Source organism: Phyllobates terribilis, unplaced genomic scaffold (assembly GCF_046119375.1).
Source record: "Phyllobates terribilis strain yellow unplaced genomic scaffold, ASM4611937v1 Scaffold_12__6_contigs__length_324123572, whole genome shotgun sequence".
Lineage (NCBI taxonomy): Eukaryota > Metazoa > Chordata > Amphibia > Anura > Dendrobatidae > Phyllobates > Phyllobates terribilis.
Window position 1 is genome coordinate 142849598 of NW_027362772.1, and position 27576 is coordinate 142877173.

The following is a 27576-nucleotide window of genomic DNA, read 5'->3' on the forward strand; positions in this document are numbered from 1 at the left end:
ACTGGAGAGATCCGGCAGGTCACAACCTGCAGAAGATGACATGAGCGGTGCCGATAACAGATGAAGACAGTGGCTGGTAAGTATGAGCCTAAGTGAAGGGAACTTAGATTAGTAGCACCACTCCAGTGGTAACATTTAAAATTTAGAGTGGTGCTTCAATGGACACTTTACAGTTTGTAACTGTTGTTTCCATGCGTACATAAAAAGTGTATTTAGTTCTTTTTGCAGTATTTAGTTTTAGTATTATTGTACAAAAGTATGTAGTCGGTGTAGGCACTAGTTTTTCCAGCATACTCTTCTAAATTAAGGCCTAACAGCTTTAAAGCGCAGAAAATGTCACACATGTTTAATCTGTTTGGAGCTCCCATTGTCAAACATGACAGAACCTGTAAAAAAATGGTCCAGTAGCTTTATAAATAAAATATAAAGTGCTGAAAATGATAAAATAATAAACTATGCCATATGCTAACCTTTTAGGCTCATACACAATTGTAATACTGCTTTGTTTTGTATGAAGTAATACTGGGGTTTCTATGGAGGTTCACTTTACTTCCATATACCTCCAATTGAATTGACATGTTTTGTTTTTGGATTTTTTGCTGAATTTAATTTCATGATGAATGTGCTTATTTTTAACTTATAAGTTGTGGTTGGATTCAATTTTCTATTTTTTTGTATTATTTCTGGTATATACAGTACAATCAGAAATAGTCTTATTCCGTTAGTAATTCTCAAGAACAGTTTTCTATCTTTTGCACTATTAATTTACACCTCTAACATAATACAGCAAACGCGAGCAGGGTTACATTCAATTATTAGAATATATAACAGTATTAAATAATACTGCCATTAAGTTCACTGTATCTCTTACATTATTGCAGGGTTATGTAATTGACTTTCATCTCTCATTGTACTCTGTCATTGAAAATAAATAGGAGCCTCATAAGCAATAATCATGGCTATGAATGAGACTAATAGCTGGAATTGTATTTTTTCAACTAATGGAATTTGGAATAATATATTGAAACTGATCTTATATTCCTAATAATTATTTTTCAACTTTGAGATTTTTAATGAAATCTTCTTTAAAATGTCTCTCTGAGATTTTTGCCATTGGTGAAACATTAATTGCTTTGCCTAACTCCACTGGGGTTGCAATGGTTTAACATTTTAAAAAAGGCAGTGGCTCCATATTTAAAAGAATTCTTAATTAATTTCAGTCTCTACCCTCCAGTAAAGCTTTTTAAACATCCTATAATTAAAATTGACTTGAAGGGGTAATGCAGGACTATATTCGTTTTTTGGCTCATAGTAAAAAAAAAATAACAGGCAAGTAGCTGCTAACTACCTGCCTCTTCTATCCAGCTCTGGCTGCTCATGTTAGCGTTTGAGCTGCTTTTCCTCTTCCTGTATCCTTTGTCAACAGGGCATGACAGTCCACATCATACTGATTGACAGCCAGTTAAGCAGTGGGGAGCTGGCTGTCAATCAGTATGACATCGGCAGTCACGTCCCATCAACAGGGCAGAGTGGAAGAGAAGCCAATGCCCTCTAGACGTGACCTCAGCAGAAGCCACAAAATTGCTGACAGGAGCTGTGCTGGGTAGAACAGACTTGCCTATTGGTTGTTATTCCCATAGTAAAAAAATAATTTAATCCTGGATAACCACTTTAAATTGATATCTAAGGGTGACATTTCTCCTTGCGGAGAGCGACATATTAAGCATGTCACGGTGAGGAGACTTTTAAAGCCGCAATCCTCCTCTGGGAAATATGCAAATTGTCTCTTCAGAGAGGAAGAGCACCAAAACTCTAGTGCCACCCACTTGAAGTAGCATTCCTAAAAGTCAATAGTGACCCTTTAACGAGCCTGATCACATGACTTAGGATATAAGCCAGAACCAGAAACTCAGTTTTCAGACACTGTGTTTCAGGGTACTGCCCCTTGTCAGTGCAAAGTGTGAGTTCTCATTTGGCTGCCTGAGAGGCGTCAGACCAGTATCTAGGAGTAACATTTCTCCTTGTGGAGAGTGACGTGTTAAGTACGTGAGGTGAGTAGACTTTTTAAAGCCGCAATGCTCCTCTGGGAAATATGCAAATTGTCTCCAGAGAGGAAGAGGACCAGAGCTCTAGTGCCACCTACAGGAAGTAGCAATAATAAAAGTATTTAACGAGCCTTATCACATGACTTAGGATATAAGCCAGAACCTTCCTGTAGGTGGCACTAGAGTTCTGGACCTCTTCCTCTCTGAAGAGACAATTTGCACTTTAAATTGAACAATTTCTAGAGCCTTTAGCTGATTTATAAATATTTTGTCACATAAATGCTCAAACTTGCCTTTCATTTACACTTAAAGGGAATCTATTAGTAGGATCAACCCTTCTAAGCTGTCTCTATGGACATGCAGGTCATTGAAAGTTGAATAAAATGATAACTTGATATCTGTAATCTGATGTCTTATTCCAGAGAGATGCACATTTTTCATATATGTAAATGAGTTATTCAGATCTATGGGCCAGACATAGATCTCCCTGAGATTTGGCCTCCTCGGCTTATTTTAAATTAAAGGAGATGTTACCAGTGTGAGACACGTAATGACTGATACTTTGCTCTCATAATCATACAGGTCTGCAGTTTGATTACAAATAACATAGTAAAGCAGATCTAACAAAGCACAGCAGAAGTGAATTTTGTCTCATTGCAAACAAAATTGCTTCATACAGCACTTTATATATATATATATATCGTTCAAAAGTTTGAGGTCACCCAGACAATTTTGTGTTTTCCATGAAAACTCATACTTTTATTTATCAAATGAGTTGTAAAATGATAGTCCAGACATTGACAAGGTTAGAAATAATGATTTTTATTAGAAAGAATAATTTTCTCCTTCAAACTTTGCTTTTGTCAAAGAATGCTCCCTACGCAGCAATTACAGCATTGCAGACCTTTGGCATTCTAGCTGTTAATTTGCTGAGGTAATCTTGAGAAATTTCACCCCATGCACTTTTTGCGTACCATACGGTCAAGCTGCTCCCACAACAGCTCAATGGAGTTGAGATCTAGTGACTGCGCTGGCCACTCCATTACAGATAGAATACCAGCTCCCTGCTTCTTCCCTAAATAGTTCATGCATAATTTGGAGGTGTGCTTTTGCTCAATGTCCTGTTGTAAGAAGAAATTGGCTCCAATCAAGCGCTGTCCACAGGGTATGGCATGGCATTACAAAATGGAGTGATAGCCTTCCTTATTCAAAATCCCATTTACCTTGTACAAATCTCCCACTTTACCAGCACCAAAGCAACCCCTCAAACTTTGATTCGTCTGTCCATAAAACTTTTTTCCAATCTTCCTCTGTCCAATGTCTGTGTTCTTTTGCCCATATTAATCTTTTACTTTTATTAGCCAGTCTCAGATATGGCTTTTTCTTTGCCACTTTGCCCTGAAGTCCAGCATCCCAGAGTCGCCTCTTCACTGTTGATGTTGACACTGGCGTTTTGCGTGTACTATTTAATGAAACTGCCAGTTGAGGAGCTGTGAGGCGTTGATTTCTCAAACTAGAGACTCTAATGTACTTGTCTTGTTGCTCAGTTGTGCAGCGGGGCCTCCCACTTCTCTTTCTACTCTGGTTAGAGCCTGTTTGTGCGCTCCTCTGAAGGGAGTAGTACACACCATTGTAGGAAATCTTCAGTTTCTTGGCAATGTCTCGCATGGAATAGCCTTCATTTCTAAGAACAAGAATAGACTGTCAAGTTTCACATGGAAGATCTCTTTTTCTGGCCATTTTGAGAGTTTGATAGAACAAACAAATGTAATTCTCCAGATTCTCAACTAGCTCAAAGGAAGGTCAATTTTATAGCTTCTCAAATCAGCCAAACCATTTTCAGCTGGGCTAACATACTTGTGCAAGGGTTTTCTAGGGTTTTCTAAACATCCATTAGCCTTCTTACACAGTTAGCAACCACAATGTACCATTAAAACACTGGAGTGGTGGTTGTTGGAAATGGGCCTCTATACACCTATGTAGATATTGCAATAAAACCAAGATGTTTGCAGCTAGAATAGTCATTTACCACATTAACAATGTATAGAGTGTATTTCTGATTCATTTAATGTTAGTTTCATTGAAAAAAAATGTGCTTTTCTTTCTAAAATAATGAAATTTAGAAATGACCCCAAACTTTTGAACGGTAGTGTATATATATATATATATATATATATATATATATATATATATATATATATATATATATACATATACAGTGGTGGCCAAAAGTATTGGCACCCCTGCAATTCTGTCAGATAATACTCAGTTTCTTCCCGAAAATGATTGCAATCACAAATTCTTTGGTATTATTATCTTCATTTAATTTGCTTGGTCCAAAGCCAACACCAGCAGCATCTGTAGCAGTAGCAGCGGGACCAGCTGCAGCAGCAACAACAGGGCACAATGGGAAAATATGCATTATGAAGTGTTGTATTGGATATATTATCTGCAATTTTTCTGGCTGGTCATATTGCATAATCATTAGTGTTGAGCGAGCACTAAAATGCTCGGGTGCTCGAAGCTCGGGCCGAGCTCGCCGTGATACTCGGGTGCTCGACCCGAGCAACGAGCCCAATGTTAGTCTATGGGAGGCCCGAGCATTTTTGCGGCGGCACCCCTGGCAGTCTTTTAAAAGCCTAACAAATGCCCAAACGATAGTGAAAGTGCTCAAATGACATGTGGACAGCATGGGGATCGCCCCAGGAAGCATTTTTGACCCCCAGGTCACTGCTGTCAACAACGTGGTCAGAGGTATTAAGCCACTTTTAAGGGCTCACAATAAAACGTTCAAAAACGAAACTGAAACTGCTTTCCTGTGAAATATGTTAAGGAAGTTCCTTTCCAGGGTAAAGACTTGTGTATAAGGTAAAATAAGTAACCCAAAAAAAAATACTCCTCCACACCTTGGACTATGTTCACAAGTAGCATTTTTTATGTGTTTTTGCACTTTTGTATTGCTTTCAACCGTGACAAATGCATTCACCGGGAAATGTCATTTTAACATTTTACAACCTTATCTGGCCATGTGCTGTGTGACACATGCATACAGTGCTGAAAATACATGGGAACAGCATGGGGAAGACCCCTGGAAGCATCTCTGACACCCAGGTCACTGCCTAAAAGTGTGCCCATCTGAAGTGATCCTAGCCGCATCAGAAGATGCAGACTTGCAACTATCCCCGTGCAAGTCCTTGTCCCAGGGAAGTGTTCAATTGTACCACCCCCATTCCTTGCAATGCAAGCGCAAATATGCAGCCAACCACCCACCCACTCACCCGCAGGCTGCAATACTATACTTCTAGCTTGCACTTGAAATGGGGATTTTAGTTTGGAGGAGGCCGAAGCTGGCCACTACCTCATGGCTGCTTCGGCAGCGAGGCATCCATACTCAGTCCCCAGCCGCCCGGTGGCCATGTGTCCACGCTCGGACCCCAGCCGCCAGGGGGCGGCCGGGTGTCCATACTCGGTCCCCAGCCGCTCCTATTTCTCCTGTCACCTTCCCACACACTTTTCTTAGCCTGGCCTACTTTAGGGCAGCATTGGACGAGCCCACCAGAGAACCAGACTCCTCCGGTGGGCCCTGGCTTCTCCATCAGGGGAGTTGAGAGTGCCAAGGTGAGGAGCATGATGATGATGATAGAAGTTAGCATCTGCTTTGTTTTCTTTTAATGCAAGCGTAAGTGTGCAGCCTGCCACCCACCCACCCCCAGGATGCAATGCGATACTGCTAGCTTGCACTTGAATTGGGGCCTCTTAGTTTGGAGGAGGTCGAAGCTGGCCACTACCTCATGGCTGCTTCGGCAGCAAGGTATCCATACTCAGTCCCCAGCCGCCCGGCGGCCGGGTGTCCACGCTCGGTCCCCAGCCGCCAGGGGGCGGCCGGGTGTCCATACTCGGTCCCCAGCCGCCCCGCGGCCGGGTGTCCACACACGGTTCCCAGCCACATGGGGGCGGCCGGGTGTCCATAAACGGTCCCCAGCTGCCCCTATTTCTCCTGTCACCATCCCACACACTTTTCTTAGCCTGGCCTGCTTTAGGGAAGCATTGGACGAGCCCACCAGAGAACCAGACTCCTCCGGTGGGCTCTGGCTTCTCCATCAGGGGAGTTGAGAGTGCCAAGGTGAGGAGCATGATGATGATGATAGAAGTTAGCATCTGCTTTGTTTTCTTTTAATGCAAGCGTAAGTGTGCAGCCTGCCACCCACCCACCCCCAGGCTGCAATGCCATACTGCTAGCTTGCACTTGAATTGGGGCCTCTTAGTTTGGAGGAGGTTGAAGCTGGCCACTACCTCATGGCTGCTTTGGCAGCAAGGTATCCATACTCAGTCCCCAGCCGCCCGGCGGCCGGTGTCCACGCTCGGTCCCCAGCCGCCAGGGGGTGGCCGGGTGTCCATACTCGGTCCCCAGCTGCCCCGCGGCCGGGTGTCCACACACGGTTCCCAACCGCCTGGGAGCGGCCGTGTGTACATAAACGGTCCCCAGCCACCCCTATTTCTCTTGTCACCTTCCCACACACTTTTCTTAGCCTGGCCTGCTTTAAGGCAGCATTGGACGAGCCCACCAGAGAACCAGACTCCTCCGGTGGGCTCTGGCTTCTCCATCAGGGGAGTTGAGAGTGCCAAGGTGAGGAGCATGATGATGATGATAGAAGTTAGCATCTGCTTTGTTTTCTTTTAATGCTAGCGTAAGTGTGCAGCCTGCCACCCACCCACCCCCAGGCTGCAATGCCATACTGCTAGCTTGCACTTGAATTGGGGCCTCTTAGTTTGGAGGAGGTTGAAGCTGGCCACTAGCTCATGGCTGCTTTGGCAGCAAGGTATCCATACTCAGTCCCCAGCCGCCTGGCGGCCGGGTGTCCACGCTCGGTCCCCAGCCGCCAGGGGGTGGCCGGGTGTCCATACTCGGTCCCCAGCTGCCCCACCTTCCCACACACTTTTCTTAGCCTGGCCTGCTTTAAGGCAGCATTGGACGAGCCCACCAGAGAACCAGACTCCTCCGGTGGGCCCTGGCTTCTCCATCAGGGGAGTTGAGAGTGCCAAGGTGAGGAGCATGATGATGATGATAGAAGTTAGCATCTGCTTTGTTTTCTTGGAATGCAAGCGCATGTATGTAGTAGCGGCTAGGCCTGAGGTGGTCAGTGTTTTGGCGCATATCCCACCTCCTCCGAGGTATTGCAGCCTGCCACCCACCCACCCCCAGGCTGCAATACCATACTGCTAGCTTGCACTTGAAATGGGGCCTTTTAGATTGGAGGAGGCCGAAGCTGGCCACTACCTCATGGCTGCGTCGGCGGCGAGGTCTCCATACTCAGTACCCAGCCGCCACTATTTGTCCCGGGAACCTTCCCCACACTTTTCTTAGCCTGGCCTGCTTTAGGGCAGCATTGGACGAGCCCACCAGACAACAGAGACTCCTCCGGTGGGCCCTGGCTTCTCCATCAGGGGAGTTAAGAGTGCCAAGGTGAGGAGCATGATGATGATGATAGAAGTTAGCATCTGCTTTGTTTTCTTGGAATGCAAGCGTAAGTGTGCAGCCTGCCACCCACCCACCCCCAGGCTGCAATACCATACTACTAGCTTGCACTTGAAATGGGGCCTTTTAGTGTAGAGGAGGCTGAAGTTGGCCTCTACCTCATGGCTGTTTCGGCAGCGAGGTATCCATACTCGGTCCCCAGCCGCCCCTATTTGTCCCGGTGCGCCTTATACATAAGATTAAGTGCGCATACCAAAACATTACATGTGCCCTCCCCAGTGAATTTAGAGGGAAGGACAGCCTATTCCGCTGTAGTGTGTGCATGCCAAACCCCTGTTCATGGTACATGCAAAGATGCCTCCCACCCTGCACCTGTCATTGCAGACTTGCAACTATCCCCATTCAAGTCCTTGTCCCAGGGCAGTGTTCAATTGTACCTCTCCCATTACTTGCAATGCAAGCGCAAGTATTTAGCCTGCCACCCACCCACCCCCAGGCTGCAATACCATACTGCTTGCTTGCACTTTAAATTGGGCCTTTTAGGCATGTGGAGGTGGAATCTGGCCACCACGTCATGGCTGCGTTGGCGGCCTGGTATCCATACTCAGTCCCCAGCCGCCCAGCGGCCGGGTGCCCACACTCAGTCCCCAGCCGCCAGGGGGCGGTTGCGTGTCCATACTCGGTCCCCAGCCACTCCGTGGCCGGGTGTCCACACATGGTCCCCAGCCGCCCCTATTTCTCCTGTCACCTTCCCACACACTTTTCTTAGCCTGGCCTGCTTTAGGGCAGCATTGGACGAGCCCACCAGAGAACCAGACTCCTCCGGTGGGCCCTGGCTTCTCCATCAGGGGAGTTGAGAGTGCCAAGGTGAGGAGCATGATGATGATGATAGAAGTTAGCATCTGCTTTGTTTTCTTGGAAGGCAAGCGCATGTATGTAGTAGCGGCTAGGCCTCAGGTGGCCAGCGTTTTGGCGCACATCCTACCTCCTCTGAGGATTGCTGGATGTTTTCCTGCTACTATCCCAGTTTTATGACTCCTGTTAAAACAAAACTTCAGGTGATAAATGATGGATGAGGTGGTGGCAAAGGAGAAAGAGCAGGAGGAACAGGGACCATTCACATCAATATCAGGCCAGTCAACCACATATGTCTTGTAGGATATGTTTCTGTAACAAACGGAGCGGTTCGGCTACACAGTTATAGGTCATACAGTGAGTGCAATGCCTACCAAAAATTTCGAGGCACTCCAATGCCCCTTGGAAATGACATGGAGGTCAGAGGGCCTTAACTAAACCGTCTTTTCCATTTATAGCAACTGGGTCTACTGTACACTGTTGGCCTAAGCAGTGAATGGAAGGCTTTCCAAAAATTATGAGGAACTGCAATGCCCCTTGAAACAGACGTGGATCACAGAGTACTAAAAACCTTCTGCCCATTATTGGGGAGTGGGTCTCCCTTAGTTTTCGCCTTTGCATTGAAAAGCAAAAGCTGACTAAAATTAGGAGGAAATGCAATGCCCCTTGGAAGAGTCGTGGAGGTTAGAGGTAATTAAAAACAACATTTCAATGCCCCTTGGAAGAGCTGTGGAGTTCAGAGAGGTTTAACACTAGAACTACTGATGGAGTCATTTTGACTCCTTTCATTTTTTATTTCTCTTCTGTGACTACATTTTTCAGAATTCCGGCTTGAAACTCGGTGACTTTTCCTCAAATATGATGTGAAAAAAGATTTTGTGAGAATAAATAATTTTGGTGAAAAATTTGCGCGTTTTTTTCAAAATTTACCAAGAACTACTGAAGGGAGTCATTTTGACTCCCTACTATATTTTGAGGTCCTTTTGTCACTAAATGTTGCTATAAAGTTTTGTGCATAATTTTTTCACTCTGTCTTATTTACCCTGATGTTCATATAGATGTAGTTCAATTTACATGTCAACTTTTCACATTTTCCTTGTGTTTTACCTGCTTGTATTACTGTGTAATGCTGAACAAAATAGCTTGTTTACTCTAGGCTCTTATCTTATGCTAATGAAGGGTGGTGTTTTTCTAAGGTCCTAGCAGGAGACAGTATTCTGGATAGTAACTTTACTTTCAGTTCAGCTGAAGAGACAAAGAGAACAGACGCAGACATACGAGCTCTGAAGACTCATACAGGTATGAATTGTTATGAAATAGTTTAGCTGTCTGTCAACTGATTCAGCCCACCTACTTTTGAAGGTGGCAGAACAGTTATTATTTCTTTTAGTTTTGATTTCATTTCTATTTTTCAGCAGGGAACTATATAGAATTATGGAATTTGTGAGGAATATGGAGAGAAGACGTTTGATAAAGCCTCAGGATATTCTGGCTACTTTGCAATCCATACCGGAGGATGAATCGGAATCCGAATTGCAGGAACATGTATTTGATTCTGACAGTGATGAAGATTTCATTCCTCAGAACATATCAAGTGAATCTGAAGACTCAGAAGGAACAAATCCAGAAGGTAAGTAGTTATGTGTATTTATTTGTTCTTCCACACACTGAGTTAGGGCCTGTGCACACTAGCAGAATTCTGGCTGAATAGCCATCTGGATATTCTTGCCGCAATACAGGCCGTACCTGCCCGCTCATGCCTGAAGCTCCGCTCCGAATCCCGGGCTGGAGCCGCTGTCAGGGACAGAGCAGCGCTTGCTTACGCGCGAGCACAGCTCCGTCCCAGACAGCGGCTCCAGCCCGGGGTTCGGAGCGGAGCTTCAGGTATGAAACTCCGCTCTGTACCTGAGCGGGCAGGTACGGGCCGGATTGTGGTGAGAATATCCGGTCGGATATTCCGCCGCTAATCCAGCCAGTGTGCACGGACCCTTACAAAACAAAAATTCTAAATATTCATCAACTTTTTTACAGATATTCCAAGCACATCAACTGGGGATCGGGCTCATGCAGTTATGTTGCCTCGTGACCATCCTCCTGGTCGTGGACAGAAAAAATCAGCAAAACGTCCCAGAAATGAAAGAACAACAGATAACGATGGCGGCGAAGGTAATGCAACAACAAACACCAGAGAAGGCGAATCTGAAGGAATACTAGTTTCAGCGGATGGTATTCAATGGAAACCTGTTGAAATTGGAGAACACTTGCCTGGTAGGCGTGACAGCCAAAATATTCTTCGAGAAGCACCTGGCCCTACAGGATACGCCAGAAGAAATATCATTATCGATAGTCCTTTGAGCGCATGGCGTTTATTTTTTGATTCATATATATTGACACATATAAAGAACTGTACGCTTGCAGAAGCATGCAGGAACAATAATTTACAGTTTACTCTATCTGATGAGGAGCTAGATGCATTCATTGCGATATTCTATGCTCGTGGAATATCTGGCACGAACCGTCACTCGATTAGCAGTATTTGGTGTAATGACTGGGGAATACCGTTTTGCAAAGCGACAATGTCTAGGGACCGCTTTGTTGAAATTATGAGGTTTCTCAGATTTGATGAGAAATCTACTCGATCGGAGAGACTGCAAACGGACAAGTTTGTTCTATTTTCTACTGTGTGGGACAGGTTTATTGAAAATTGTATTGCGTGTTACAAACCTGGCCCATACATAACGGTGGATGAGCAACTTTTCCCAAGCAAAACTAGGTGTCCATTCACGCAGTACATGCCTTCCAAACCAGATAAATATGGCCACAAATATTGGCTAGCTGTTGATAAGAGGAGCAAATATCTGGCAAATGGCTTCCCTTATCTAGGCAAAGATGACACACGCCGTGCTGAGGACCGTTTAGCTGACCATGTGGTAATGAAGTTATTGGACCCGTTTTTGAAAAAAGGTCGCAATGTTACAACCGATAATTATTTTACAAAATATGGAGTAGATGTAGTGGATCAGATGGCACGAAAATATACCACACGAACATGCACAAGGAGATGGCCTGTTCATGCATTTGAAAATGCCTTAGACTTTGCGGGTATAAATGCATGGATAATATTCAAGGAGATTACCCACCAAAAAATGTCACGCAAGGCATTTTTGCAAACACTTGTGAGAGAGTTGAGTGGTCCTTATGTCACAGATAGGGAAAAGGGTTCCACGTCCCAAGTTTCTACATGCTCAGAAGTGATGGTTCAAACAAAATTTTGCCAGATCAAAGAAAAGTGCAAGAAAAATAGATCTGTCGGAAATTGTAAGACTTGTGGTAAGTCTTTGTGTGGGCAATGTACTGCCATAAATCAAAGGCAATGCCTAAAATGCGAAACACCAAATGTTTAGAAGGTGAATTCTGCGCCATATTTTCATTTTTATGCTCCTCCACCTACATTTTCTCTGCTTTTTGTTCTTCAGTTGTTGTTTATATGTGTGCACTTGAGTAAAAAAAAATGTTTGAAAAACGTCTATTATAATTATTGTTATTTTCTGTAGAAAAATAAGAAAAGCAGAAAAAAAACAATCAAAAGCATTACTGTTGGATCTCACAATAATAATACATTACAAAAAATATAATTATTAATAAATAACCACAAATGAAACTCTAAAAATAAACGAAAACAAGCAAGGAGTCAAAATGACTCCTTTCAGTAGTTCTAGGCGGGGTCACGAGTCCAGTAGTCCTAGTGTTAAGAAGATGCTTTTAATGCCCCTTTGAAGAGACGTGGAGGTCACAGTAGCTTAACAAGATGGTTTTAATGCCCCTTACAAGAGCCATACAGTACAGCATCTTAAAAACATTATTCCCATTATTGGGGAGTGGGTCTCACATGGTCTTTGCTTATGCCTTCCAAGCAAATGCTGGCAAAAATTAGGACGGAGGAACTTGCATTGCCCCTTACAAAAGCCATGCAGTACAGCATATTACAAACATTATTCCCATTATTGGGGAGTGGGTCTCCCATAGTCTTTGCTTATGCCTTCCAAGCAAAAGCTGCCAAAAATTAGGATGGAGGAACTTGCAATGTCCCTTACAAGAGCCATGCAGTACAGCATATTACAAACATTATTCCCATTATTGGGGAGTGGGTCTCCCATACTCTTTGCATATGACTTCCAAGCAAAAGCTGCCAAAAATTAGGACGGAGGAACTTGCAATGCCCATTACAGAGCCATGCAGTACAGCATATTAAAAACATTATTCCCATTATTGGGGAATGGGTCTCCCAGAGTCTTTGCTTATGCCTTCCAAGCAAAAGCTGCCAAAAATTAGGACGGAGGAACTTGCAATGACCCTTACAAGAGCCATGCAGTACAGCATATTACAAACATTATTCCCATTATTGGGGAGTGGGTCTCCCATAGTCTTTGCTTATTCCTTCCAAGCAAAAGCTGCCAAAAATTAGGAGAAAATACGATGCCCGTTCGAAGAGTCGTGGAGGTTAGAGTTAATTAAAAACAACATTTCAATGCCCCTTGGAAGAGCTGTGGAGTTCAGAGTGGTTTAACAAGACGCTCTTAATGCCCCTCGGAAGAGACTTGGAGGTCCTAGTAGCTTAACAAGACGGTTTGAATGCCCCTTGGAAGAGACGTGGAGGTCACAGTAGCTTAACAAGATGGTTCTAATGCCCCTTGGAAAAGTGGTGGAGTTCACAGTAGCTTAACAAGACGGTTTTAATGCCCCTCGGAAGAGACATGGAGGTCACAGCAGCTTAGCAAGATGATTTTAATGCCCCTCGGAAGAGATGTGGAGGTCACAGTAGCTTAACAAGACGGTTTTAATGCCCCTCAGAAGAGACGTGGAGGTCCCAGTAGCTTAACAAGACGGTTTGAATGCCCCTTGGAAAAGTGGTGGAGGTCGCAGCAGCTTAACAAGACAGTTTTAATGCCCCTTGGAAAAGTGGTGGAGGTCACAGTAGCTTAACAAGATGGTTTTAATGCACCTCGGAAGAGACACTTAGGTCACAGTAGCTTAACAAGATGGTTTGAATGCCCCTTGGAAAAGTGGTGGAGGTCGCAGCAGCTTAACAAGACAGTTTTAATGCCCCTTGGAAAAGTGGTGGAGGTCACAGTAGCTTAACAAGACGGTTTTAATGCCCCTCGGAAGAGACATGGAGGTCACAGTAGCTTAACAAGATGGTTTTAATGCCCCTCGGAAGAGATGTGGAGGTCACAGTAGCTTAACAAGACAGTTTTAATGCTCCTCGAAAGAGACGTGGAGGTCCCAGTAGCTTAACAAGACGGTTTGAATGCCCCTTGGAAAAGTGGTGGATGTCACAGTAGCTTAACAAGATGGTTTTAATGCCCTTTGGAAGAGACGTGGAGGTCCCAGTAGCTTAACAAGACAGTTTTAATGCCCCTTGGAAAAGTCGTGGAGGTCGCAGTAGCTTAACAAGACGGTTTTAATGCCCCTTGGAAAAGTGGTGGAGGTCACAGTAGCTTAACAAGATGGTTTTAATGCCCCTTGGAAAAGTGGTGGAGGTCACAGTAGCTTAACAAGACTGTTTTAATGCCCCTCGGAAGAGACGTGGAGGTCCCAGTAGCTTAACAATACTGTTTGAATGCCCCTTGGAAGAGATGTGGAGGTCACAGTAGCTTAACAAGACGGTTTTAATGCCCCTTGGAAAAGTGGTGGAGGTCGCAGTAGCTTAACAAGTTGGTTTTAATGCCCATTACAAGAGCAATACAGTACAGCATCTTAAAAATATTATTCCCATTATTGGGGAGTGGGTCTCCCACAGTCTTTACTTATGCCTTCTAAGCAAAAGCTGACAAAAATAAGGACGGAGGAACTTTCAATAATGGCAACATGGACCACGGTCATCCTGGTGGTATAGTGGTGGTGGTGGAGGCTGAGGATAAGGAGAAGAACATAAAACAGCCAAAATGAGGAAGCGTATACCCATGTGTGGGTGTGAAGCGGTGCATGTGAATACACCTCCCGAAATAACACAGTGTATTTGACTTTATGTTACTCTACTGTCATTTGGTGGTGATGAGAAGTCTGGCCCAATCCAGCCCTTGTTCATTTTGATAAGGGTTAGCTTGTCAGCATTGTCGGTTGACAGTCGAGTGTGCTTATCAGTTATAATTCCTCCAGCGGCACTAAAAACACGCTCGATAACACGCTAGCGGCAGGGCAGGCCAGGACCTCCAAGGCGTACAGAGCGAGTTCATTCCAAGTGTCCAGCTTGGATACCCAATAATTAAAGGGCACAGAGGAATCACGGAGGAAGCTGGTACGGTCGGCAAGGTACTCCCTCACCATCTTTTGAAACTTTCCACTCCTTGTGAGAGTAGCCCGCGCCTCAGGGTCTGTCCGAAGGGAGGGTCTGAGAAAACTGTCCCAGAACGTTGATAGTGTTCCCCTGCTTCTGCTGGATTGGAGTTGCGTCTCTCTCGCCTGTACGCCTTGGTTGGGCAACGAACTGTGACCTCTGCCGCTAGCGTGTTCAGATGGGAATTTTTTTTAACAGTTCTACAGCAAGGGCATTCTGGTACTGCCCCATTTTTGTAGACCTCTCCACCTCAGGAATAAGAGAGTGAAAGTTATCCTTGTTGTGGGGGTCTAAAAGTGTCACCAACCAGTAATGTCTGTCACCCAACATTTTGACAACGTGCGGGTCACGGTTAAGGCAGCGTAACATAAAGTCAGCCATGCGTGCCAGACTGGTAACGGGCAAGACTTCCGTGTCCTCACCAAGATGATGACTGACCATGCTCTCCTCCTCCTCCTCCCCCCTGTCCTCAGGACACCCACTCTGAACCGACAGTGTGACAGTTGTACAGGTACTACCGTCTACAGCGCATGATACAAGCTCCTGTTCTTCCTCCTCCTCCTTCTCTCCCTCATTGTCCCCCAATGCACGTTGGGATGAGATGAGGCTGGGCTGTGTGCAATCGCCCGCTACTGCTTCTTGATCTATCTCATCATACTCAGGCTGCAATGCCTCCTCTTTAATTCTCTGCAGAGAGCGTTGCAAAAGACAGACAAGTGGAATGCTGACGCTAATGGTGGCATCATCGCCACTCACCATCTTGGTGGACTCCTCAAAGTTTGTCAAGATGGTACATATGTCAGACATCCAGGTCCACTCCTGAGGTCTTATGTGTGGAGTCTGACCTGAATATCGACGGCCTTGTTGCAGCTGGTACTCCACAACTGCTCTCTTCTGCTCACAAATCCTTTGCAACATGTGGAGGGTAGAGTTCCAACGTGTGTGGACATCACACATCAGTCGGTGTGACGGAAGCTGCAAACGCTGTTGCAACACAGCAAGGGCGGCGGAAGCTGTAGCCGACTTGCGAAAATGAGCTGACAGGCGGCGCACTTTTACGAGCAGATCTGGCAACTCGGGGTACGATTTAAGAAACCGCTGAACCACGAGGTTAAGCACATGAGCCAGGCATGGTACGTTTATGATCTCGCCTCGCCTCAGAGCCGCCACCAGGTTATGGCCATTGTCACACACGACCATGCCTGGATGTAGGTTCAGTGATCTCAGCCACAGATCTGCCTGCTCTTTCACAGCTGTCCACAACTCACAAGCAGTGTGAGGTTTATCACCTAAGCTTATGAGTTTCAGCACAGCCTGTTGCCGCTTGGTGGAGGCAGTACTGCAGTGCTTCCAGCTTGTAACTGATGTGGTGATATCTGAGATGGAGGCTGAACATGAGGAGGAGGAGGAGGATGATGCGCAGGAGCTGTACACTGTGGGGGCAACTCTGACTGACATAGGGCCCGCAATCCTCGGTGTGGGGAGGATGTGTTCCATCCCAAGGTCTGACTGGGTCCCGGCTTCCACTATGTTTACCTAGTGTGCCGTCAGGGAGATGCACCGTCCCTGGCCACAAGCACTTGTCCACGTGTCCGTTGTCAGATGGACTCTCCCAGTAACTGCGTTGTTGAGGGCACAGCAGATGTTTTGGGACACGTGCTTGTGTAGTGCGGGGATGGCACACCGGGCAAAATAGTGTTGGCTGGGGACCGAGTACCGAGGGACGGCCACCACCATAAGGTTGCGGAAGGATTCCATCTCCACCAGCCTAAAAGGCAGCATTTCCAACGCAAGCAGTCGTGAAATGTGCAAATTTAGGTCTGTGGCCTGTGGGGTGTTATCTGCAAATTTCCGCTTTCGTTCAAAAGTCTGGGATATGGACATTTGAATGCTTTGGTGGGACGTGGACATGGACGTTGATGCTGTTTCTTGAGAAACTGCCATAACAAGTGAAGACTGAGAGGAGGGGGCATCTTTGCATGCAGTATGGACAGGGGATTGCCTTGCACAACACGGGGTTCTATTTCACGCACAACAGCGGAAGAAGCAGTGGTGACACCCGCTGACACAGGTCGTGGACCCTGGGGTTCGCCCCACAAAGTCGGGTTCTTTGCTGCCATGTGTCTGATCATGCTGGTGGTGGTCAGGCTGGTAGATTTGTCACCCCTGCTGATGCTGGCATGGCAGGTGGTACAAATGGCCTTTTTGGGGTTATCAGCAGAGTCTTTAAAAAATTCCAGACTCTGGAAGACCTACAGGTTGTACTGGCAATGTCCCTTGTGTTGGTGTTACGGGGAACTGTTGCCTTCCTTCTGTATGCGGCCACCACACTGCTTCTTCCTGCCTGTTGGGGTACTCTGCCTCCCTCACCCTGTGTGCTGCTGGCCTCGCTCTGCATGTCCTCCTGCCACGTTGGGTCAGTTACTAGATCATCCACCACCTCCTCCTCTTCCACTTGTGCACCACGATCCTCCTCCTCACTACCTGGAAATTGTGTCTCGTCATCGTCCACCTCTTGTGACAAATTGCCAGCGTCGACTTCCTGTGGCCGTGGCTGTTCAAATATTTGGGCATCGCTACATGGGATCTCCTCTCCCACCACTTCAAGCGGAGCAGGCGAGGGGCACAAATCTGGAAATGGACCAGTGAACAGCTTTTCAGAGTGTCCAACTGTGGGATCAGTTGCTGTCTGACGACACTCGGCATGGTGGGAGGAAGGAGCATCAGGGTGAGGAGGAGTATGCGGTCGAGACTCACAGCTACTAAGATTTGACCATGTGGAAGATAGACCGGAGGTGGTGGTGCCCAGGTAACTGGAAGTATTATCTGCTATCCAATTAATAACCAGTTCACACTGATCAGTTCGCAATACTGGTGTTGTTCTGTGCTTCCCTAGTAATTCGGTCAAGAAGTGGGAGCGAGAAGATGTGGCTGTTGGTTGTGGCACATTTTCACCTTGGCCATGGCCTCGTCCTCTGCACACACCATCACCAGAACGTCCAGTTCAACGTCCCTTGCCACGCGCCTTGCCCATTGTAAAGGAAGTAAAATAGCTTACAATCGCACTATCAATGGAAAAAGGGTAATAGAAAGTAGATTAGAACCGTGGAAGAGGAAAACCACAGTTCTATTTCTCTGGCCTACACCCGACTCTTTTAAACAATCTGAACAATCAGGGAGAAACTATTACTGTTTTTCTTTATGGAAAAAATAACAAAAGCTGGATAATAGAGATTTTGTACCGTGGAACAGCAAAACCACAGTTATAATTTACTGGTGTATACCAGACTTTTTTAAATATATATATCTGCGGCTGAACAGTGAGTGCCACACTCAAACTGGTTTTTTTAGATGCAAATGGCCCAAAAGTGGATAATACAGAGGTTTGAACCATGGAACTGCAAAACCATACTTCTGTTTCTCTGACCTACACCAGACTATTTTCAATAGATATATTTGTGTCTTAAAAATCAGGGAGACACTATTAGTCTTTTTTTTACGGCAAAAAATGCCAAAAGCAGGATAATAGAGATTTTTTACCGTGGAACAGCAAAACCACAGTTATAATTTACTGGTGTATACTAGACTTTTTTAAATATATATATTTGCGGCTGAACAGTGAGCGACACACTCAAACTGTCTTTTTTTAGATACAAATAGCCCAAAAGTGGATAATACAGAGGTTTGAACCGTGGAATTGCAAAACCACAGTTCTGTTTCTCTGGCCTACACCAGACTATTTTCAACAGACATATTTGTGTCTGAACTGTCACAAACACACTTTTTTTTTTTTTTTTTGGGGGGGGGGACACCAAAAGGTTAAGAAGACGGGTATTTGTACAGTGTGAAGGAGGAAAAAAAAAAGAGGATTTAGATGAAAAAAAAAGGATTTTTCCTGGACCCCGAGACCTGGAGCTAAGTCCAGCAATTTCAGCAACAGGAGCACACAGGACTGTAATGCAGGGTTTGCTGGTATAACCACTGCGTCTCCTATACAGCCTGCCTGCCTGATATCTGGGATGGATATTAGTCCTGAGAAGGACTGTTTGTTTGATCTGGCAGCCTTTACAGATCCTACACTAACTATTTCGCAGTATATATCTCTCCCTAAATCAGCAGCGCTGTCCCTACACTGTCTGATCCCAGCCGTCTGTGTCCAAGATGGCGGCGCCCGGTTTTAAATACTCGAGGTGACGCTGTGCGGCCAGCCAATCAATGTAATGCCCACAACCAACACGGCTGCGGCATTACAGTGACTGGCTGGCAATCCCTGCATGTTCATTGGCTCTGTAAAGAGCGACAAACATGCAGGGCGGAGACGCGAGCTCCCGCCCGAGTAACCCGGCAATGCTCAGTGCTCGCCGAACATCCCGAGTAGCGTGATGCTTGGGCAAGTACCGAGCAGTGTCGAGCATTTTCGCTCAAGACTAATAATCATTTTGCATATTACTACTTCTGGTTAAAGTGCTTTCATATGCTTGTGATGGATAGGGTTGGCAAAAGCCCTATTATTGGCTTTTTTTGTCTAGTAACTAGTGTTGAGCCACCCCCGTAGTGTTCGGGTTCGGTTCGGTTCGTCGAACACCGGGATGTTCGAGGAACTGTTCGTCGAACTGTTCGTCGAACACCTTAGAACACCGTCGAACACCGTTAAAACCAATGGCAGGCAAACAAAAACACATAGAAACACATAGAAAACACCTGCAAAGGTGTCCAAAAGCTGACAAACTGCTCAGAAGACACTCTCTTTAAAAAGCCGGCCGGCAAATTCAGCAGCGGCATACACCGGTACCCGACAATTTAGACAAGAAGGAATAGAGCATCACACATAGATTAGATAGATAGAAACATGTCAGTCACACATATAAGAAGCACAGTGACAGTGTTGGTTACTGCACTTGTCATTTAGTGTAAAGGATTTATTAAAAAAAATATTAGTGTTTTCATGCACTGTCTCTTTAAAAAAGCCGGCCGGCAATTCAGCATCTGTACCCGACAATTTAGAACAGAAAGAATAGAGCTTCACACATAGATTAGATAGATAGAAACATGTCAGTCACATATATAATAAGTACAGTGATAGTGTTGCTTACTGTACTTGTCATTTAGTGTAAAGGATTTATTTAAAAAAATAATAGTGTTTTCATGCACTGTCTCTTTAAAAAAGCCGGCCGGCAATTCAGCAGCGGTACCCGACAATTTAGAACAGAAAGATAGAGCATCACACATAGATTAGATAGATAGAAACATGTCAGTCACATATATATGAAGTACAGTGACAGTGTTGGTTACTGTACTTGTCATTTAGTATTAAAATAAAGGATTTATTATTAAAAAAATTGGCGTGGGGTTCCCCTTAATTTTAGGCTCTAGCGGAGGTTAAGCAGACGGCTGGGGCAGATGTTTGAAGCCTGGGAAGGGGGTAATACCCACGGAGCTTCCCAGGCTACTAATATCAGCCCCCAGCTGAATACATAGCCTTTACTAGCTATTAAAATGGGGGACCCCCCAAAAAAAATGACGTGGGGTCCCCCCTAATTTAATAGCTAGCAAAGGCTAGGCAGACAGCTGGGGGCTGATATTAATAGCCCAGGAAGGGAGCCATGAATATTGGCCCCCTCCCAGGCTAGAAACACCAGCCGTCAGCCGCCCCAGAAATGGCGCATTCATAGGATGCGCCAATTCTGGCACTTAGCCTCGCTCTTCCACGCTGCCCTGGTGCGGTGGCAGGGGGTAATAGGGTTGGGGTTGATGTCAGCTTATAATGCCAGCTGACATCAAGCCCAGGTTAGTAATGGAGAGGCGTCTATAAGACACCCCCATTACTAACCCCATAGTCAAAGTTAAAAAAAACACAAACACCCAGAATAAAGTCCTTTAATTGAAATAAAGACACAATCCTTTATTGTTCTAAATTAAACCATACTTACCGTCACGCCCATTCCAGCTGAAGCCAACGATCTCCTGCAATAAAAGAAAAATAATAAAGCAACCTCATCCTTACCTTTCCATGGTTCCCATGACAGCTTCAGCTCTGCTACATCGAGATGACAGGCTGGACCGCAGCAGAACGCTGCCATCCAGCCTCTCATCCCGCAGACACTGAGAAGCGCAGGCTTGCTTGCGCTCCACAGTGTCTCTCTGTGAGGGCATCCAGATGAGCCGAGTTAATGTCCAATGAACTCGGCTCACCTCATGCACGTCACTGACAGCGTGGGAAAATTCTCCTGCACTCAGCGCTTCAGCGTGGAAGAATTCTCACACTGAAGCGCTGAGTGCAGGAGAATTCTCCCACGCTGTCAGTGACGTGCAGGAGGTGAGCTGAGTTCATTGGACATGAGCTCACATTATGCACGTCACTGACAGCGTGGGAAAATTCTCCTGCACTCAGCGCTTCAGCGTGGGAGAATTCTCACGCTGAAGCGCTGAGTGCAGGAGAATTCTCCCACGCTGTCAGTGACGTGCAGGAGGTGAGCTGAGTTCATTGGACATGAGCTCACCTTATGCACGTCACTGACAGCGTGGGAGAATTCTCCTGCACTCACCGCTTCAGCGTGAGAATTTTCCCACGCTGTCAGTGACGTGCATGAGGTGAGCCGAGTTCATTGGACATGAACTCGGCTCATCTGGATGTCGTCACAGAGAGACGCTGAGCAGCGCAAGCAAGCCTGCACTTCTCAGTGTCTGCAGGATGAGAGGCTGGATGGCAGCGTTCTGCTGCGGTCCAGCCTGTCATCTCGATGTAGCAGAGCTGAAGCTGTCGTGGGAACCATGGAAAGGTAAGGATGAGGTTGCTTTATTATTTTTCTTTTATTGCAGGAGATCGTTGGCTTCAGCTGGAATGGGCGTGACGGTAAGTATGGTTTAATTTAGAACAATAAAGGATTGTGTCTTTATTTCAATTAAAGGACTTTATTCTGGGTGTTTGTGTTTTTTTTAACTTTGACTATGGGGTTAGTAATGGGGGTGTCTTATAGACGCCTCTCCATTACTAACCTGGGCTTGATGTCAGCTGGCATTATAAGCTGACATCAACCCCAACCCTATTACCCCCTGCCACCGCACCAGGGCAGCGTGGAAGAGCGAGGCTAAGTGCCAGAATTGGCGCATCCTATGAATGCGCCATTTCTGGGGCGGCTGACGGCTGGTGTTTCTAGCCTGGGAGGGGGCCAATATTCATGGCTCCCTTCCTGGGCTATTAATATCAGCCCCCAGCTGTCTGCCTAGCCTTTGCTAGCTATTAAATTAGGGGGGACCCCACGTCATTTTTTTTGGGGTGTCCCCCATTTTAATAGCTAGTAAAGGCTATGTATTCAGCTGGGGGCTGATATTAGTAGCCTGGGAAGCTCCGTGGGTATTACCCCCTTCCCAGGCTTCAAACATCTGCCCCAGCCGTCTGCTTAACCTCCGCTAGAGCCTAAAATTAAGGGGAACCCCACGCCAATTTTTTTAATAATAAATCCTTTATTTTAATACTAAATGACAAGTACAGTAACCAACACTATCACTGTACTTCATATATATGTGACTGACATGTTTCTATCTATCTAATCTATGTGTGAAGCTCTATTCTGTCTGTTATAAATTGTCGGGTACCGCTGCTGAATTGCCGGCCGGCTTTTTTAAAGAGACGGTGCATGAAAACAATATTATTTTTTTTGATAAATCCTTTACGCTAAATGACAAGTACAGTAAGCAACACTGTCACTGTACTTCGTATATATGTGGCTGACATGTTTCTATCTATCTAATCTATGTGTGAAGCTCTATTCTGTCTGTTATAAATTGTCGGGTACCGCTGCTGAATTGCCGGCCGGCTTTTTTAAAGAGACGGTGCATGAAAACACTATTATTTTTTTTGATAAATCCTTTACGCTAAATGACAAGTACAGTAAGCAGCACTTTCACTGTACTTCGTATATATGTGGCTGACATGTTTATATCTATCTAATCTATGTGTGAAGCTCTATTCTTTCGGTTCTAAATTGTCGGGTACAGGTGTATGCCGCTGCTGAATTGCCGGCTTTTCATGTTTCACTGTTGGCACTGTTCCCATCGATTTGGGCAATCACTGTAATGCCACAACCACCATGGCTGTGGCATTACAGTGAGTGGCAGACAATCCCTGCATGATTGGTGCTCTAAATAGCGCCAGACATGCAGGACACGCTTTTGGTGCACGAACAGTTATCGAACATAACCTCGAACAGCCGAATTTTTTGCAAATCGTTCGGGTTCGTCGAACAACTCGAACACCGCCCAAAACAGCTCGAATTTGAGATTGGCGAACAGTTGTAGTCGAACACCGCTCATCTCTACTAGTAACCTGATGTATTTGTTTTAAATGTTTGTCCTTGTTGGCTTATGTGCTAAATTAATAAATATTTATATAAATATGTGCTTACTTGTCTGTACATATCTATTTTTCCTTGGTAAACAATTAATTTTTGGGGGGGTAAGTTAAAGCTTGATCTCTTTTTAAATAGTGTGATGCCCTCCTTTTTTACTTAGTTTAGGTACCTGGCGACTACCTGCAGCCAAGCCTAACCTTACCACCAGAGGTTCTAGCAAAAACCAGGTAGTCACATAGTCACGCCCCTCCTGGGTAAGCCCTGCCCATAGCACAATGGGTTCACACCGACCAGCTTGACATCATCACACAGCATCAATTGTGCTGTACCGCCCTTCCCCCACACTGGCTGCCTGTGAGATGGAAGCTGAAGCATTGTTAGGCTGTGTGCCCACGATGCGTTTTTCAAGTGTTTACGCTGCGGAATTATCGCAGCGTAAACGCTTGGTAAACGCTTGGCAAACCTTCCCCCATGGTCTCCAATGCAATGCACTTTCAATGCCCATGCTTTGGATTTTTCCGCAGCGTTTATGCTGCACTCAAAAATCTGCAGCATGTCCATTAATTTTGCGGAAGCGCTTCATTTTCGCCGCCATTGACTTGCATTGGAACGCGCCAATTCCACAAGACTGCATCTGTACTTGCGTAATTGGCGCGCTCTAATGTGCGGATGGTACCCGGGTGTGGAGGACAGGAGACTCTCATCCACACCCAGGTACCATTAAAAGCTGTAAAAAAAAGAATAAAATAAAAAATAAAGATTATATTCACCTTCCGATTGCCCCCGGACTCCTTCCCTGTGCTGGCCGACAGATCGCGCAGGACTGAAGGACCTGGGGTTAAGTCACAGTCATGTGACATCAGGTCTTTCAGTACAGCGTACCGCGATCTGCCGGCAGCCAGCACAGGAGTGCAGCAAGACAGTGCGGGTCATCGGAAGGTAAGTATAGGTTTATTTTTTTATTTTGAACCATTCTCTCGGGTCACACTATATAAATCCATGCCATTTGCATGGAATTATAGAGTGTGACCTAGTTGTCAAGCACTTTCCAAGTGATGCTAAAATCGCTTGGAAAGCGCTTGACACCCGCATGCGGAAATGCATGTGAAGAACGCTTCATTTCCGCATGTCCCTGGCATGAAAACGCATGTACAATCCGCATGTACAATCCGCATGTACAATCCCCATGCGTTTTTTTCTGCCAGGGAGATGCAGAAACGCTCAGGAAAAAATCCTCTGCTGTACTGTGTTAGCTCTGCTGTACTGTTATGTCTGTTATTACTATAGAGCTGTGTGTGATTATGAGACCAAAGTGTCAGCCTTACTTGGTTCACACTGATAAAGCCACTGTTCATTTAAAATAATCTCTGGAGGCAGATTTTCAGGGAGATCAATGTCCAGCCCATAGTCCTGAACAGCTCATTTACGTATAAGAAAAACATGGTTTTCCCTGGAGTAAGACATCAAATCGCACATATCAAGATATCATTTTATTCAACTTTTATGACTTGCATGCTCATATAGATTGCTTAGAAGGCTTGATTCTACTGAGAGATGCCCTTTTAAAAGTTAACATTATTTTATTTGAAACTTTTCAATGTTTCATTTATTTTAATAGACACTTTTTGAAGATAATAGTAGGCAAGGGAAGTAGAATCCAGCATTGGAATCATAAGAAATCAATTCTTGATTGAATCATCATAAAAAGAGGAACAAAAACAGTCCAAAATGGGACAGATAACACCTCCTCGGGGATACCGGTTACGGCGAGTCACTTTAATTTGCAGGCATCTGCACATGGTATCAGTTATGTCCGTAATTTGAGGACGTGAGTGACCCAAGACTTATTATAGCTATCTGATCCCGCCCTTTAAAAATAATGGTCTGATTCTCATAACATTTTTATTTTTCTGTAGGTAGAGTTGCATGTGTGGCTTTTTCGAAGGACAAGCTATAGTTTTCACTGGAACATTTTTGTTCACATAATACATTTTGATCACTTTTTATTTGATTTTTTTTAGTAGAACAGATGAAAACATGAATAGCAATTCTGAAGTTATTATTATTATTATTATTATTTTTACAGTCCTCATGCAAGATAACTAAAGATATTGTTTTCTTCGAGGTGCACTTCCATAAAGTCAGGGATTTTGTAGGATTACAGTCAGGAGTATAAGTAACTAATTATACTAAAGAGGAGATAAAGATCATCATTTATATAAATAGAAAGAAATACAGGTATTGAATGAAACATTAGTGTATATTTCAAGAAATCTTTGAAAACAAAAGGATATTCCATGTTGGGAGCTGTTTTTTTAATGAGAGCATTAACCACTCTGTTGCATCAAGGATAGATAGCAGCCCCTATAATGATCAATGTTGATTCTGAAAATATTTTTTTTTTCCCATTGCCCTGAAAAAAAAAGTTACACAGTAAAAATAATTGCCAACTTTTATGTTCTAAAAAAATGAAACAAAAAATAAAATCTAAATACAAAATAAGTTAAGATTCAAATAGAAAAATAATCTCGACTCATACATTCAATTGTTTCATCCTTGAGAAGTTCATGATTTATAATAAATAATTAAATTAAAGACATTAATATTTTGTTTTTAAAGCATAGACGTGTTGATTGTGATTTTTTTGCTTCTAAGACAATGATCCGTTCAAAATTGTACAATATTTTAGAGATGGGCTACGCTTAAGAATTACAAAGCCAGAAGGATGAAGATCTTTTTTTCATCTGTACTATTATTTTGAAATAAATTAAGAATAAAACATCATTTTAGTGTAGACAGAGTTTAATTTTTGTGTTACTTTGTTAGGTCTGTAAATCTTCATTTACAGAGGTCACTCAGTGATTGACCTTTGCAGACTTTGGATTACACCATCCATTGTGCTCTTTAGAGTTCAATAGATAAAAAAATATTTCATAGAAGAAGAAAATGTTTAATTTTGCTCCCATGTGTGAAAAGCATTTTTTTAGTAATTCGAGGTCAGAGAGTAGATTCTATTCCTGATCTATTTTTGATTATATTCTTTTATTACATTGGTAATAAAAAAACGAAAGTCAGTAATGATTTTGTCTGCTTGAAAAATAACATTTTTTCTATTTAAAAATTATTAAACCTATTTTCTTCTCATATTGAAAAAAAATTAAAATTGTGTAAATACTTTGCAAAATTAACTCCCTGCATTTATCATATACAGTGGGTACGGAAAGTATTCAGACCCCTTTAAATTTTTCACGCTTTGTTTCATTGCAGCCATTTGGTAAATTCTAAAAAGTTCATTTTTATTTTCTCATTAAAGTACACTCTGCACCCCATCTTGACTGAAAAAAAACAGAAATGTAGAAATATTTGCAAATTTATTAAAAAAGAAAAACTGAAATCTCACATGGTCATAAGTATTCAGATCCTTTGCTCAGACACTCATATTTAAGTCACATGCTGTCCATTTCCTTGTGATCCTCCTTGAGATGGTTCTACTCCTCCATTGGAGTCCAGCTGTGTTTAATTAAACTGATAGGACTTGATTTGGAAAGGTACACACCTGTCTACATAAGACCTCACAGCTCACAGTGCATGTCAGACCAAATGAGAATCATGAGCTCAAAGGAACTGCCCAAGGAGCTCAGAGACAGAATTGTGCCAAGACAAAGATCTGGCCTAGGTTACAAAAGAATTACTGCATTACTCAAGGTTCCTAAGAGCATAGTGGCCTCCATAATCCTTAAATGGAAGAAGTTTGGGACCACCAGAAGTCTTCCTAGACCTGGCCGTCCTGCCAAACTGAGCAATCGTGGGAGAAGAGCCTGGGTGAGAGAGGTAAAGAAGAACCCCAAGATCACTGTGGCTGAGCTCCAGAGATGCAGTAGGTAGATGGGAGAAAGTTCCAGTTGGGCCTTTATGGCAGAGTTGCCCAACAGAAGCTTCTCCTTAGTGCAAGACATATGAAAACTCGCATAGAGGTTGCTCAAAAACACATGAAGGACTCCCAGACTATAAGAAATAAGATTCTCTGGTCTGATGAGACGAAGATAGAACTTTTTGGTGATAATTCTAAGCGGTATGTGTGGAGAAAACCAGACACTGCTCATCACCTGCCCAATACAATCCCAACAGTAAAACATGGTGGTGGCAGCATCATGCTATGGAGCTGTTTTTCAGCTGTAGGGGCAGTACAACTGGTTGCAATTGAAGGAAACATGAATGCAGCCAAGTACAGAGATATCCTGGATGAAAACCTCTTCCAGAGTGCTCTGGACCTCAGACTTGGCCAAATGTTCACTTTCCAACAATACAATGACCCTAAGCACCCAGCTAATAACAAAGGAGTGGCTTCAGAACAAATCTGTGACCATTCTTGACTGGCCCAGCCAGAGCCCTGACCTAAACCCAATTGAGCATCTCTGGAGAGGTCTGAAAATGGCTGTCCACCAATGTACACCATCCAACCTGACGGAACTAGAGAGGCTCTGCAAGGAAGAATAGCAGAGGATCCCCAAA

General features: G+C 44.4%; 1 protein-coding gene across 1 annotated transcript; it reads left to right on the forward strand.

Moving 5' to 3' along the window:
* Positions 1 to 7637: 7637 nt before the first annotated feature.
* LOC141171729 (uncharacterized) lies at positions 7638 to 11780 on the forward strand. The gene is made up of 3 exons (XM_073655376.1): positions 7638 to 7702; positions 9792 to 10006; positions 10408 to 11780. Exons 1-3 carry the CDS (start codon positions 7638 to 7640, stop codon positions 11778 to 11780), a joined length of 1653 nt encoding a protein of 550 aa, XP_073511477.1.
* The last annotated feature ends 15796 nt before the right edge of the window (positions 11781 to 27576 follow it).

What these genes read in the sequence shown, in the direction of transcription:
- LOC141171729 (XM_073655376.1), top strand. Translation starts at nt 7,638, where the DNA reads ATGGGGCCTTTTAGTGTAGAGGAGGCTGAAGTTGGCCTCTACCTCATG. An exon ending in ATGGCTGTTTCGGCAGCGAG is followed by an intron (nt 7,703 to 9,791) that starts GTATCCATACTC and finishes TCTATTTTTCAG; the next exon opens with CAGGGAACTATATAGAATTA. An exon ending in AGAAGGAACAAATCCAGAAG is followed by an intron (nt 10,007 to 10,407) that starts GTAAGTAGTTAT and finishes ACTTTTTTACAG; the next exon opens with ATATTCCAAGCACATCAACT.